The sequence below is a fragment of the Myotis lucifugus genome, unplaced genomic scaffold, assembly GCF_000147115.1.
Source record: "Myotis lucifugus unplaced genomic scaffold, Myoluc2.0 scaffold_646, whole genome shotgun sequence".
Classification (NCBI taxonomy): domain Eukaryota; kingdom Metazoa; phylum Chordata; class Mammalia; order Chiroptera; family Vespertilionidae; genus Myotis; species Myotis lucifugus.
In genome coordinates, this window is record NW_005871694.1 from 232,677 (window position 1) to 247,848 (window position 15,172).

At 53.0% G+C, this 15,172-nt stretch overlaps 1 protein-coding gene across 1 annotated transcript in view; it reads right to left on the reverse strand.

Annotated features, from left to right (window-relative positions):
- Window positions 1-15,172, reverse strand: part of UMODL1 (uromodulin like 1) — an 83,818-nt gene that overhangs the window by 6,919 nt on the left and 61,727 nt on the right. The window contains exons 5-11 of the mRNA XM_014447355.2: window positions 13,313-13,425; window positions 10,623-10,836; window positions 9,042-9,179; window positions 7,128-7,465; window positions 3,247-3,392; window positions 2,543-2,779; window positions 2,102-2,261 (exon numbers count right to left, since the gene is read on the reverse strand). Coding sequence (XP_014302841.1) covers window positions 2,102-2,261; window positions 2,543-2,779; window positions 3,247-3,392; window positions 7,128-7,465; window positions 9,042-9,179; window positions 10,623-10,836; window positions 13,313-13,425 — 1,346 coding nt within the window. The remainder of the gene's footprint in view (window positions 1-2,101; window positions 2,262-2,542; window positions 2,780-3,246; window positions 3,393-7,127; window positions 7,466-9,041; window positions 9,180-10,622; window positions 10,837-13,312; window positions 13,426-15,172) is intronic.

A 15,172-nucleotide genomic window follows, 5' to 3' on the forward strand; every position in this document is an offset into this window, starting at 1 on the left:
CCTGGACCACCAGGACAACCTGGACCACCTGGACAACCTGGACGACCAACACCACCTGGACCACCTGGACCACCAGGAAAACCTGGACCACCTGGACCAACAGGACAACCTGGACCACCAGGACCAACAGGACAACCTGGACCACCAGGACCACAAGGACAACCTGGACCACAAGGACAACCTAGACCACCTGGACCACCAGGACAATCTGGACCACCAGGACAATCTGGACCCCCAGGACAACCTGGACCACCTGGACCACCAGGACCACCAGGACAACCTGGACCACCTGGACTACCAGGACAACCTGGACCACCAAGACAACCTGGACTACCTGGACCACCTGGACCACCAGGACCACCAGGACCACCTGGACCACCTGGACCACCTGGGCCACCTGGACCACTTGGACCACCTGGGCCACCAGGACCACCTGTACAACCTGGGCCACCAGGACTACCTGGACTACCTGGACCACCAGGACCACCTGAACCACCTGGACCACCAGGACCACCTGAACCATCTGGACCAACTGGACCAACTGGACCACCTGGACCACCAGGACCACCTGGACCACATGCTCTGCCCAGTGTGAAAGGGAGGAAGGGCTGGCCGCAAGGAGGTGCACAAGAGCAATGAGAGGCAGCAGCCCCTCGAGCTGTCTCTAGTTACCAGTGCTGGTCCCTTTATCCCATGGTTCGGGGATATTTCTCAACAAAGCTCTCAGAGTCACCTTCGCATCTCTACAGCCTACTGCAACCATGTGTTCCTTTTAATGCCTTTGCCTAAACCCACTGTGGGCTCATATGTCCCCAAAAGATGTTGAAGCCCTAACTCCCAGTATTTGTGATGTGACCTTATTTGGAGGCAGGGTCTTTGCAGATGTTCAAGTTAAGACGAGCTCGCTAGGGTGGGTCCTGATCCAATATGACTGTGTCCTTATCCAAAGTGGAAATTTGAACACAGACACAGACACACATAGAGGGAGAAGATGGGCTTCTACAAGCCTCGGAGATTGACCGAACAGATCCTCCTTTTCAGCCAGAAGGAAGCAGCCCTGTCCACACACTGGTCTTGGACTTCCAGCCCCCTGGACTGGAAGACAACAAATTTCTCTTGCTTAAGCCAATCCTCTGGGGTACTTTGTACAGCAGCCACAGGAAACCAATACAATGGCCATCCTCAAGTAACTTGGGAAGGAATGTGTGGAGCTCATGTTGTAAAGAATCTGGGGACTGCCACTGTGGCTATTAATACTCTCAGCATCTCTGTGGGGCCAGTGCAACTAGGTGCAGACTCCTCCGCGCCCTTAGCTGGCCGTCATCGGGAGCCTGTGTCCCTTTCCTCCCGTGCTCCAGCAGATCTACTGCTTGATAAAAGTGACATCAACAAAACCGACCGTCACTGGATTTCGCTCATCCATGACCTACTGACGCTCGGAGGTGGATTGTGCAGGAAAACCTTAGGAAAACCAGAGGGACAAGCATAGACCTGCAGAGAGACACGCAGTGGTCCGATCAGCGGCCAACAGAGCCCCCTACACTGTCCTTGGCCCCAAACAACACACAACAGTCACTTCTCATACGTGTCACTGGTATGAAGGAGAGCTTTCAAATCTCAGGACTCAAAGCACATTTTGAATTCAAAGGTCAAAGAAAATGAGAATGTAAAATTATTCATAATCCCAGCATGAATGCTGCACATAGGGAAGGAGAAACACCTGATTGAATGTCACAGTGGCTACGAATCAGCAGTGTTCCATCAAAGTAGCTAAAAATAAAGTGAAATTAAAATAACACTTTTGCACCTAAATATGCATTAAATCGCCTTGAGAAGTGCAACAGCCTCATGACAAGGAAGCTCTGACGTGACGGCCAGCAGATGGTATGGCCTCAAGAAGGACTAAGGTGACACCCAGCTAAGTCGGTCCTCCCCCAATGGTGCCCACTGTTAAAATGCCATTTCCTGCCTTTTAGGGGCCACATCTACAGGGCCCAGCACCTCTTCTCAGAGCCAACCACGCCCTGGATAACACAGCAACCCCCCTCATAACAAGAGGGAGCGAGGACCCAGACAGAAACGTAAAACACCCAACACCTACGATTTTGCACGTGGCTCCGGGGGTCTCCATGCAGATGCGGAGTTTGCAGTGCAGGTAGACTATGGAGTTGTTGATGAAGGAAAAAATTTTCAGCTTAAATTGGGCCTTGTTGGAGTCCCCATTCTCAATCACGTTGGTATGTGTGTTGGGGATGGGGCAGCTGGGAGGAGAGAAAAGGTGACTCATTAATTATAAACTGGTCCTCCTATCCTTGTTCCAAAACGAGAGAGTTACAATACATCTGGCTGCACATGGAGCATCCCCACCAGGCTCCCTGGAAGGCAGGGATGGCTAGATCTCCAGCTCCTGAGAGGAAAGGGTCTCCTGTGGGGTGTTACCTAAAACCCAGGTCCATGCACGTACAAGTCTGGAAATTCAGAGGCCCAAAGCTGGCCACCAGCAAGGGGGGCAGCAATGCCCAAGGCCCACCCGAACCCCTACCTGTTGTTGATGAAGCCAAACATGACCGGGTCCCTGGCGTTACTGGACGGCGTTGCCCAGCACTCGGTCAGGACCACCTTGAGGTTGCTTTTCTGTTTATAGAGCCCCACTTCGATCTTGATGTCGTCGCTGGCAGACACGCTGTAATTCCGAGGTATAGGAGAGTCCCCAATAAACAACTGCATTTCTGTGACAAAATTTCCAGCGCCATGGAGGTCCTCAATGATGGTGTAAACCCTGCGGAGGGAGCAGTTTGCTGGAGGTTCCCTCCTGGGATCCCTCTCAGCCCCATTCCTCCCCAAAAAGCAACCTCAAAGAAGCGTGGAAATAAAACCCAAAGGAGGACAAGCAAGAAAGGCTATTTATTCTGAACTGGTGGCAGCGGGGGCTCAGTCCCATCGCCTGACTGATGGAGACTCAAAGACAGGCAGGTAGAGGGGGGAAGCTGTGGGCAGGCTTGCTATAAGTGGGATGTCCTATGTGGTTGATTAGAGAAACATATATGGCTTCCTTGGGTCGGTCCTGAGTTGGAAGCGGGAACAAGGTTGAAGAAAGCTGGCCATTATTAGCCAAGTCCTGGCACCATCCGTTGTGTATTCAGTCTCTCAGATGGCCCTCAAGTGATTGGAACCCTAAGGAAACCCACAGCGAGGGTGCTAGAGAGGAACGCGCACTGGGGAGAGGGGGGGCGCCTCTCCACTCACCCCCACTCCGGGGTGTAGCCCGATGACGTCAGGAGATCGTTGCGGAAGGCACAGCGGATGGGGCTCAGGATCTTCAGGTGGTGGATGATGCCCTCGGGGGACAGGTCGTTCCTCAGCGTGGTCCTCACCACCGTGTTCGTCATGTTCTGAGACAAACCAAGTGGGGCATGAGCGAGTTCCTGGGCCCCAGCAGGGCCCCAGCAGGACCCCAGTAGGGGTGCTGGGGAGGGGTCTTCTTAAAAGCTTTTCCCCCCAAAATATAAAAACCCAAATGAGCCCTAACCGGTTTGGCTCAGTGGATAGAGCGTCGGCCTGTGGACTGAAAGGTCCCAGGTTCGATTCCAGTCTAGGGCATGTGCCTTGGTTGCGGGTACATCCCCAGTGGGGAGTGTGCCGGAGGCAGCTGATTGATGTTTCTCTCTCATTGATGTTTCTAACTCTCTATCTCTCTCCCTTCCTCTCTGTAAAAAATAAATAAAATATTACAGAAAAAAACCCAAATTATTTTTTTCTAACGTAAACTGTCATAGAGAGGGTGAAGTCCAGGGGCTGGCTGATGCCTATGTCCAGTGCCAGCTTCCTCACTGGAGGAGGATAGAGGTGGTCTAGATCAGGGTGTACCCACAATAACACATCTGACCCCCACCCCCACCAGATTATCCCATGAACATTTCTGAAAATGAGAGCACAGGGCCCTCACCGGAAGAATCAAGAGTTAACCTGGTAAAGGCCTGCGGCCGAGCCAGCCAGCACTCCTTCTAAGTTCTCTAGTCTGGGAAACAACACCAAGCAAAGATCCAGAAGAGAAACGGAAGGAAAGAACATGATCCTGGTGAGGACGAGGGTGCACAAGTGACAACGCGGCTGAACTGCAGACTTGAGTCTCCGGGGAACAATGTTAAGCCTGTCGATGTTAATGAAGTGACCAGGGATGGGGAACCTTTTCTCTGCCAAGGGCCATTTGGATATTTATCACATCATTCCTAGGCCATACAGAATGGTCAACCTAAAGATTAGCCTGCTCTATTGAGTCGAACATTTAATGACCTCACTCCTGCTGCCTTGGCAAGGCCAGACCAAATGATTTCACGGGCCTTATGTGGAGGTTCCCCACCCCTGCTCTGAGCAAAGGTGTGGAGCAATTTGTTTCAAGCACAAAGAGGCCTGTTCCCTTGTCTGCTGGGGTTAAGTCTGGTTGCTGGCATGTGGAGGTTGAGCAGAAAGAAGAGGAAATTTCAGACAGCTGGCCTGGAAATGGGCTTTTCTAAGAGACTGCAGCAAGACAGGGAAACCAGATGGAGGGCCTGAAGGGGAGAGGGGGGGAGGGGAAGTGGGTGTCATCACTACACTGAAGTCTGTTGTTGGACAAAATACCTGAAGTTCTAACTATTTGTTGGAAGCACTTTGCTGGCTCGTGGCCTGGAGTCTGACTGTCACGGTGGTGGGTCTCCCGTGTCCCCTACTGACACCCCCGAAGTTGTCACCAGAACAGAGCACAGGGCCCTCCGAGGGCAGCTGGTCACCTGCCGTGGTGACCAGCAGCTCTTGACAGTTCACAGTGGGCACTGCCCTGCGGGTAGCTCGCCGGCCTCACCGGTTTAGAACTAGACAAGGGAAATTTTGTGTGAAGTCAGCACGTCAGAACCATCGACTGAGGAGGAAACGAGGGGCAGGGTTTTTTGAAAATTGGGGACAGTGAAGAAGTCCAATTAGCGTTGTTGAAACAAGCCAAGAACAGAAGAAGCCGCTGGACTTCTCGGAGGAGGCGCGAGCGAGGCCGACGGTGCGCTGTAAGACAAAACCTCTGACCCTGATAAGGCTGCCCGTGCAGTGTTTGCTGAAAGTGAAAATTCCCAGGCTCACATGACTCACGGGACCCATGAATCCGAGAGACAAGGAGTCCAGTGGCCAGCCAGGCTCCAGCGTGAGAGGGTTTAAGAACAGAACGCTGGAGGGGGCAAGGCTTACGGAGTGTGAGGGGAAGGGGCGGCTTTCAATGGTTCTGAAGAGGGAGCCACTGAAGAGAAGTCTCTTTCCCCTTCTGCAGCTCCTTCGTTGCTACTGGACAGACTTTGGTAAAGTCGATTACATCAGAGCCACTAGCACGTCTTTGAAAGCTATTAGATTTGCTCTAGGATTTTATATAAGGAGCAAAATCTGACCTACTGAAAACCAGGTTCATGTTTAGAATTCATTTTCTTGAGTAGTGACTAGCAATGCAGTAGCTTCTAGGACCAAAGGTGTGCAGTTCTTAACGGATGGGTCCCTCACGGAAGCCTTTCATCCCTTTTGAATTTATGCCAATCTTTTGTGTTGGCTTCTTTAAAAATAGGCCTGTGTTTGCATCTCCGTATTTGGGAGGAATTGTCTGCAAGATGCTTGCAGGCCCTGTGGGTTTTCAGCCAAACAAACTCCTGTTCCTCTTAGATTTAACTCAGTCCCGAGGCCAAGTCTTTGATGGGCCAGAGGAGAGACACCAGGTACAGGGAGGACTCGGTCAGCATTTTGCAAAGTGTCTCAGGAAAAACAGAGAAATCCCCTTCTATCTTTGTAAGGATCTTACATGTATTTACGAAGATGATTCTGTTCTCAAGCGAAGCTTTTGGGGGCATGGGTGAATTTGTGTCTCTTCATAGTCATGTCTGCATGACCGGTTTAGAGTAATCAAACAGAGAAATGTGACCTTTTTCCTTTTTTTTTTCTTTTTTAATCCTCACCCTAGGATATTTTCCTATTGATTTTTAGAGAGAGTGGAAGAGAGAGGGAAAGGCAGAGAGAAATATCGATGTGAGAGAAACACATCGATTGGTTGCCTCCTGCACACGCCCTGACCAGGGCCTGAGCTGGGAAGGAGCCTGCAACCAAGGTACGTGCCCTTGACCAGAATTGAACCCGGGAACTTTCAGTCTGCTGGCAGACGCTCTATCCACTGAGCCAACTCAGTTAGGGCTGTGATCCTTTTTCTTTTAACCTGGGGGTGAATAAAATGTAAACTGCTTAATAAAAAAAAAAAAGTAAGGTGGAACCTGCTGTGTGTAATCCATCAGTTTGTACAAATAAGTCTTCAAGGCAAACTTAGCTTTTGACAAACGTCAAAGAACATCGAGAACTTGTGTGGATTCCAGGGCTGGCGTGACTCATAGGAGATGAATTTCCCTCTGCTCTGACCAGGCCCTGAACCCAGCTGACTGTAACTGCTAAGCCAGGTGTTTGCCCAGCTCAGAAAATCAAAGGGAGCGAGCCGACATGGCAGCCTTGACTCCGGGCCCCCTCGCCCACCACAGCGGCGGACCCACACTTGGGAACAGCCTGCAGGAGCATGGCCAGCAGGAGCTGGGCAGCTCTGCCCATGGCAAATCCTCCAACACATGCCCGCACTCACACAACCATAGCTACATTCACCCACGCACACTCATACAACCATAGCTACACACACATTCACACATGCACACTCATACAAACCATAGTTACACATGCATGCACACACGCACACATACACACACACATATTCTCACTCATGGACACTCACGTGCACACATGGATGCTCACGTGCACACATAGGCTCCAGCTTCCCTCCCCCTTTCCTCCCCACTGGCTCTGCCTGTACATCAGACTCCCCAGAGGCTGTTTTGCACCCTGACTCTCGAATGTGCCCCAGGCCCTTTGCACCAGAATCCTGGCAGGGCGGGGCTCTCAGGTCCCTCCTGGTTCTAAGGTGCAGCCCAATCTGCAGTGAGAACTCGGCCCTATCCTGACTCCTTTGCGAGTCCCTCACTTAGAGTCAGGATCTCAGGGTACAGAGGATTTCCGGTCCCCAGGTCAGTGCGGGCCCTCCCCGTATCGGGGTCCGGACAGCTTGGACGGCCCCGCCCAGGACTTACGCTTTGCACGAGGGTGCCGCACTCGCTCCACGCGGCCACCAGGAACACGTGTGTGCTGTTGCTGTCACTCACGTTGCAGGACGGGTGCCCCAGGTACAGGGAGGACTCGGGGATGGACTCCTGCCGCAGGAAGCGCCTCTCGACGGCGATGGCCACCTTCTCGATCTCGCAGAGCACCCTGACCGCTCCCGTCAGGTTCAGCCGCGGGGGTGGGTCCTGGGGCGCCGGGCTGGCCCCTTGCACGGAGGCCGCCCTGGTTTCTGCGGGGGTGGGGGGCTGCTCTGGGCCGGGGCCCACAGAAGACCCGGGGGCCTGGGTTGTGTTTCCAGAAGAGTCACCTACAAGACACGAGGAGACAAGCAGCTTGTGGGTCTGCGTTCGGGGACTGTGATGTGAGTCTGGACTGTGAGGCCGGCACTGAGGGTGGAGAGCCCACGGGGAAGCCCCTGCCCCCACAGCACACGCCTGGGAACTGCACATTCCAGCCACGGCTGCATGCACACATGTGTTGCACATTTCTGCCAACCCAGGTAGCTGGGCTCGGCTTGGCTACCCAGGGGCCCTGTGGGCCAGGGAATCGAGGGGCCTCCTGCCCTCCCAGCCTCTTCTAGCCTCTCCCAGGCCCAGGCTGGGCAGGTGCCAAGCCCATGGACTTGGGACAAGCCATCTACCCTCGGGAGTCCCCGAGTCCTGTCTCTAAGATGAGTTCGTGATGTTTACTCTCTGGATCCTTGAGTCCCTCGCTCCTGCTCCAGCTCCCTGCTGCCCCCAAAGCACTCTCCGTTTCACCCTCTGGAAGAATGAAGAGGCTCCTTAAAGGCGCCCACCATTCTCCCTGGGCTCCCTCCCTGGCCTGCAGGAAGCAGGCCCAAGACACATCTCAGCTTGTCCCCTGGGCCCTCCTCTACAGCCCGGCCCCATTGCCTGCTACCTCAGCACCTGCCATCTTTTGTCTCAAGGTGTATGTGTGTGGGGGAGCGGGGGGTCTCAGCCATCACTCTGCTGCCTCACCTAGCTCTCCCTGCCTCCAGCCTGCAGTCCAAATCACTGCTCCTGGCATTTGCAGCCTTCCCAACTGGCCTCACCCACTGCTCTTGGCAGCCTGCCTCCCACTCCTCCCACCCATCTCCTGCAGGCACCCACTTTGAAGCTAGCCCAGCTGCATGCCTGGACCATGCCCACCTTGAACAGTGCTGTTCTCACTGTTGCCCCCACCCACCACGGCCCCCTCTGCCCAGTGCTTATCTTAGCCATCGTTTGAGACCAGCTCTAAGGCACCTCTTCCAGGAAGCCCTCCCTGACCACACACATGGGGCTGAAACAACTTAGTCTCTTCTGGGCCTCCTGTTTCTACCTCAAGCAGGAGGGCACATTCCACATTCCCTGTGACACTGTGTTTACTCATATAAACGTCTGTCTCCCTCCACTTGACCACAGATCCCTGTATGGCAGGCATCATCTCAGAGTCAATGCTGAATTCACCACAGCCCCACTGGATGGGGAAAGTGCTGAGTGGAGACAGGGGCTGAGGAGAAACGTCTCGCACATGGTGCTTGTCTCATGGGCTGTACGTTTTGCAAGAAAACACACCTCGGTTCTGAGTGTGTTTTCTCATCTCAGTCATCAGAAGAATCATTTGGGGAGATGAGGCACCACCGAGAAGACTGGAGACATATGAGAGGATGTGAAGGGACAGCATCACAAACATGTGCACATGCACACGGGTACATGTGCGCACACACACACTCACATGGGTACATGTGCACGCGCACACAAACACACACACACACACACACCGGGCAACTTGCCCAGGACATAAAATAGGCCGACCTCATTTGGAAAAGAGGCACTTTGCTTCTTTCCACAGGACAGATTACCGACAGCATTCCAGAAAAGGGACCGGGAGGATGTTACCTTCACAGGGTCTTCCAGAATATTCTACAGGGAAGTCGGGGGCAGCTCCCACACAGCTGCAGGTGAAAGACCCGAGAGTGTTGCGACAGACTGTGCCAGGTTCGCAGTCGTCCTCCCTGCTCTCACACTCATCGAAATCTGTGCGACATTTCGGGAACAAAACAGACCTTCTCAGTGGGCTTGAGGGCTGTGGAGAGGGGTACCCTGCCGGCTGTTTACAGACAGCCGCGTGGAAAGTGCATCTCAGAGAAAGTTAAAAATTATCCAAGTTATCTGTTCTGGAGACAGGGATGGGGTGGGGGCAGGTGTCAGCGGGCTGCAGGGGCTGTTCTGGAAGAATTCCTGGTCCCGGGGTTGGGAGGTGCGGGGGAGACACTGGGCAAAGCAGTGTCAGATCAGAGCAGCCAGGAGGTGAGCAGGCCCCACCCAACCCCTGGTCTCAGGCGCGGGGCCCCGAAAACAAGACACCTGCCTTTGGTTCCTGTGCTCAGTTACTTACTAACAGTCGTGCAGGTTTGCTGAACAAAACGGATATGACCGATGCATGTGACCTCTCTCTCTCTATTTAGGGTGTCATTCTTGTCACATTATTAAAATTATACTTTGGTTTGTTGCTTGCGTTACAAGGGCGCCTTTATTTTGTTTGCTTGACATAAAAGATTACATTTTCATGGAATCAAATATTCCAGTCTTTCTTCTGTGGGCTTGTTTTCCTTCTGCTTTTAAACTTGGAAAACACTTCTTACTCCAAAAATTCAGAAACATATTCATCTATGCTGTCTTTGGTTTTTTATGCAGGTTCCTGCAAGCCCTTTATCACGATTTTCAAGTGGGATACGTGCTGTGGACTGGCCTGTGCCCCTGAACGTTCACCTGCAGAAGCCCTAACCCCCATGTGACGGTGTTTGGAGACAGGCCTTCGGGGGTAATTCAGGTTAAAGGAGGTCATGGCGGTGCGGTCCTGATCTGGTGGGATCGGTGTCCTTACGTGAAGAGTCACCCAGGGGCTCTCCTTCTGAGGACACACGCCAGGAAGTGGACTCTCCTCAGAAACCAGGTTGGCTGGCACCTGAGCCTGGACTTCTGGCCACCGGGACTGTGAGACCATGTCCGCTGTGTGAGCCACCCATCTGCGTGTTTTATTGTGACAGCTGAGCTGACTAAGACCATCTGGGGAGAGCATCTCAGTTGCCCTTTCTCCCTGCTTTTCAATTATTTTCACTAGGATCTCCTTGGCAACCGTGCTCTGGAGGAAGTCTGGCTGCAGAGCGGGACGGGTCTGCCCTGGGCCCATGGCAACAGCAGTGGAGGAGGGGCGGGGGCAGGACGCAGCCTGCGCCCAGGGAGCAGCACCCCATGTTCACCAGAGGCTGTTCTCAACCCGTAAGTCATAAATACAAACAACAACATAGGAGCAAAAAGCGAGAGGAGAGTCCTGCTTCCCGTTTCCATCTAATGCCGGGAAGCCCCGGAGAGGGAGCACGCGGAGCGACACCTTTCAGAAACAAAGGCAGCAGCTGGGAGCTGGCTGCCTCGCATTCCAGACCCGGTGAGCCTCCACCAGGCCAGACCAACACGTACCCCCGATGAAGGTGTCCCCTCTGTCCACCTCCAGCAGAGAGGCGTTCTGAAAGGCGGCGAGGAACGCGGCAGACACCGCCTGGACCTCCAAGTCCGCGACGATCAGCAGGCTGAACTCCACCACGACACTGCCATTGGCGATGCGGGTCACTTCCACGCGCACCCCGCCCGCGTCCAGGTGCTGGCGCATGGTGGGTGACAGGGACTCGCGCACCTTCAGAGAGACAGAACCGGTGAAAAGAACTCCTCTTGGGATTGCAGGCAGCAGCAGGGCAAAGCTGCAGGCCGGGCCTGGGCCCAGTCCCAGTGCCTGTGGGTCTGAGATCCTGAGAAGAGCCCTGTTTGCCCCTAACCAGCTGTCCGGATGGGGCTGCCCTACCCTAGGGGCTTCTCACTCACAGTGGCCTTGGGATCTGCCCCCAGCAGCTCAGAGCCATGGGGGCGGGGGCCTAGATGAGTGGTCACTCACTTTGTTTTTCCTAGAATAATCCTTTTGCTCCTGATATGACACATTTTCCCTCTAATCCTCCTCCCTGCCTTTCCAAAAACTGCTTCCTGTGAGCACCCTGTTGGGGCAGGCGGTTCCTGCCTCTGAAAGCCGTTTCTTATTCTATCACTTTGGACAGCACCTTACACCACACATGGTATTACTCCAGTCCAGCCCAGCATGGCCGAAATGCCCAGGAAGACATGGTGATTAGCTTTAAGGAGCCCACACTATGGAAAGCGCACCTCCAGACTTTGCTGTCACGGAAAAAGCCTTGCCGCCTCTGCCCTGTAGGAGGCGCTCAAGCCCAGGATTCACTTCCCAGCCTGGGGACAGTCAACCTGAGCATCTAGTGTCACCCACCAAAGGCTGCAGAGGCCCAGAGACCAGGAGCTGCCTGCAGTCACATGGCTGACATTATTAATTGAACAGTAAACTGTTATCTATCTACCTATCGTCTATGTATCTATTATCTATCATCTATCATCTATCATCTAGCCAGCTAGCTAGCAATCATATATCTATAATCATCTATCTCTCCCTCCCTCTCTCTGTCTCTTTTGCTCTTCTGAGACTTCCTAAGAGGGATCTGTCACAGTCTTGGATCAATGCCACCTTCAATTGCCTTTCAAACCCATCTCAAACCAAGTTCCAGGCTCCTTGCTAGGCAGTTACAAAGAACAAGGTACTGAATTAACCCACAACTTCCCAGAACTTGTCTTAAAGTCCTACAAATGAGATAAGTGGCACCCTTATTTGCTATCCTGAAATTCTAAATAAAAAACAAACAAAAATTATCCCCAAAAATTGGCAAATGAGGAAATGGTTTAAAGAGGAAATGTTAATCAAGAAACTCGGGGTGGAAATGGAGCTCCCTCGCGTGACCACCAGAGCGATGTGGACTGATTTCAGTGTTTGCTCAATCTCAGTGTAGCTATCTTTAACCTAAAGCAGATGGATACATGAATGAGTCAACAGCTCTGGAACCCACGCACTGGACCAGGAGCTGGGGGTCCCAGGATAAATAATGTGGCGTCCCAGATCCTGGGGAGCCTCAATTGGACAGTTCCTGGAGGCTGTGTGACCGTTTTATCACTAAGTGATGCTGACAGGGTTGAACAGAATCAAAGGTGAGGCCACCTGCATTGCTAAGGCGCCGGCACGTCTTCACACTCCACCACTAGATGGCGCCGCTAAACTCTGGCTATTCTGTATCTCAAACGCCCAGGATACGGAAAAGCTAGCATCCATGAGATTTCTGTGCAAGTAAGTCACTAGGTCATGACAAGCGTGTTCTCTATTCAACAAAGGGTAGTCTAACCTCCATCAAAAATAACATTGAGATTGCTACCCTAAGTCGTAACAACATACCATCCCAAAGAATGCCGACGAGATGGCAGAGGAAGGGCAAGAAAGAGCAGGAAGATAACTTTTTAAGGTAAAAATTGGAAACAACCTAAATGCCCACTAATGAGTGAAAGGATAAACAAAATGTGGCCCATCCACATGCTGGAATATTCTTCAGCCAGTCAGAGGAAATGGTTTCCTGAATGAAGTTCTGCACATGCTACAACATGGGTGAGCCTTGAAGACAGTATGTTCAGTGAAATAATCCAGACACAAAAGGTCACATATGGTATGATTCTGTTTCTATGAAATGTCCAGGACAGGCAAGACCACAGAGACAGAAAGCACATTAGTGGTTGCCAGGAGCAGAGAGAAGGGAGAATAGAAAGTGATTATTAATGGGTAGGGTTTGGGGGGGGGGCGGTAATGGAATATTCTGGAATTAGAAGGTGGTGATGGTTGCACAATTTTATGAATACAATACAGTCCAAACTACTGAACTGTGCACTTTAAAACCCTGCGTCCTGTGGTATATGAAATAGATCTCTCTTTTTTTTTTAAGTGTTCTTTTTAAGGCAGGGGAGGGGCTTTCTGCTTCAAGGGGTCCCACCTGGATAAAGTTGCACTGAGCAGGAAACAGTGTGAGGCAAGGAGGCAGCAAAGGACAAGGTATGTCTCCCATCTACTGATGTGTCTATTTAATAGCAGACCCAGGGACACCCAGCCCCACGCCGGAGCCAGAAGTCCTAGCTTCCTTCCGAAAAGAGGGTCTAAATCCTGCTGGGCTGCAGCTAGGATTCCACCCACCTCCCTCCTTCACATCTGCAAAGAAGTAAGGACGATTTCACCAACTTACCATCCTGAAGAATAGCTCTAGGAAATCCTGGGATTCCTTGCTGCTGGCGTTGCGGAAGGATTCGGAATACCTGACGTTGGCTATTCTGACTTTCCCCCTGAGCTTCTGGGCGGCTGCAGGGTGAAGAAAAAGCATGTTTGGGACAGGAATGTGTTAGGGGACAGATGACCACATTTTTTTAAACCTCACCTGAGGATTTTTTTCCATTGCTTTTTAGAGAGAGGAGAGGGAGGGAGGGAAGGAGAGAAAGAAGGAGAAAGAGAGAGAGAAAAAGGGAGAGAAAGAGAAAAACATTGATGTGAAAGAGACACATCAATTGGTTGCTGCCTGCACGAGCCCCAACTGGGGCTGGGGACTGAACCTGAAACCCAGGTACGTGCCCTTGCCCAGGAATTGAACCCATGAGTATTTAATGGGTGGGCTATTGTTTTAACCACTGAGCAACACTGGCCATGGCCTCTTCTAACTTAATAATAGTATTTTCATGTTGGCCGGGCAGAACATCAAACTAGGCTGACTTGGACTCTACAAAGAAGGAACAGCGCCCGACACTCCCAGACCCGGCCCGCAGACTGGAGGACACCAGGACAGAGCCGGGGCACAGGGGAGAACCTTGTGGAGGCTGTGGAACCAGCTCAGCCCCAGCAGCTCTCTCCTCCCTGCCTGTGTCACTCTCTGTGCACAGCCTGTCCAGGTAATTTGCCAGCAAGTGGGGTTAGCTCTGAGAGTGAAAGGAGGCATGTACATAGTCCATTGTGCCAGGGCCTCAGGTGCACACCTGGCTGTCCTGGCAAACCTGGACATGAGGTGGCCTTGCCAAACCTCTGCTCAGAGCCCTGTGCCCAGGACAGAGCACCCAGAGGTCCCGACACAGCTTTTCCTCGCCCCTACAGCCCCGCCCTCTGCGGTCCAGGCCGCCCTGCTTCTGCACCGGCCAGTTCCACTGGGATCTTCCTCAGCACAGGAGGGGCGCAGGGTACAGAGCTGATCCAGGGCGTCACCCAGCCGCATCCCACTCCTGCACAGCAGCCGTCTGATCTCATGCAGCCCTTCCCCGGGCGTCTGTGAGGCCCCTGCTACAGGCCAGGCCTCTGGGCAGCGAAGGTGGAGGACAAGGCTCTCCCCCTGGAGCTGAGAGGCGCCCCCTCAGAGGCTTGCTGCCCCTCCCCCCACGTGTAAGACAAGCCACAGCGCCGTCTCACTCCACATTCTGGATGAGCCTACACCCCAAGTGCTCAGGGTCACTGCTGCATCTGAGGCCACTGGTCCAGACTCAGGACAACGGGAGCGTGCGGCCTGACCTAGAAGCTGCCAGGAACAGGACAGTGCACAGGTGAGAGCGGATGCCGAACCACCTCTGGCACCGGCAGCTCCTCCCCCCAGTGAAGGTCCAGTGGGTGAGGCCTTCAGAGGCCAGACTGATGCTGACCCGAGGCCACCCTGCCGGGCCATCCAGCCGACAGTCACCCCCCTTCTCCAGGTCCCACCAACTTGCACAATAGCATCATCGAACACCTTTTCTCTATTTCCCAGCCCATGGCTAATTAGAACTTTAAAGATATAAACAAAAATTCTAAACTTTCTGACTGCATTCCGATAGGTCACCTTAGGCATCTCCCAAGGGGGTGCACCCCACCTTGGAGACGCTGCCATCACTCCCGGACAGCCGCCCGAGATCTGAGGACTAACCGTAATATCAGGCCTGCCCTTTGGCTGTTCAGTAAGTTAGACTTTCAAGAAAATATCCGCTGACAACTGCCAGAGAGGAGAAGAGAGGAATTTTATCTGTAGACTAGGTGCCCAGTGCATGAATTCATGCACCTTGAAAGAGAACTGTGGTGGGCACAGGGGTAAGTCTCA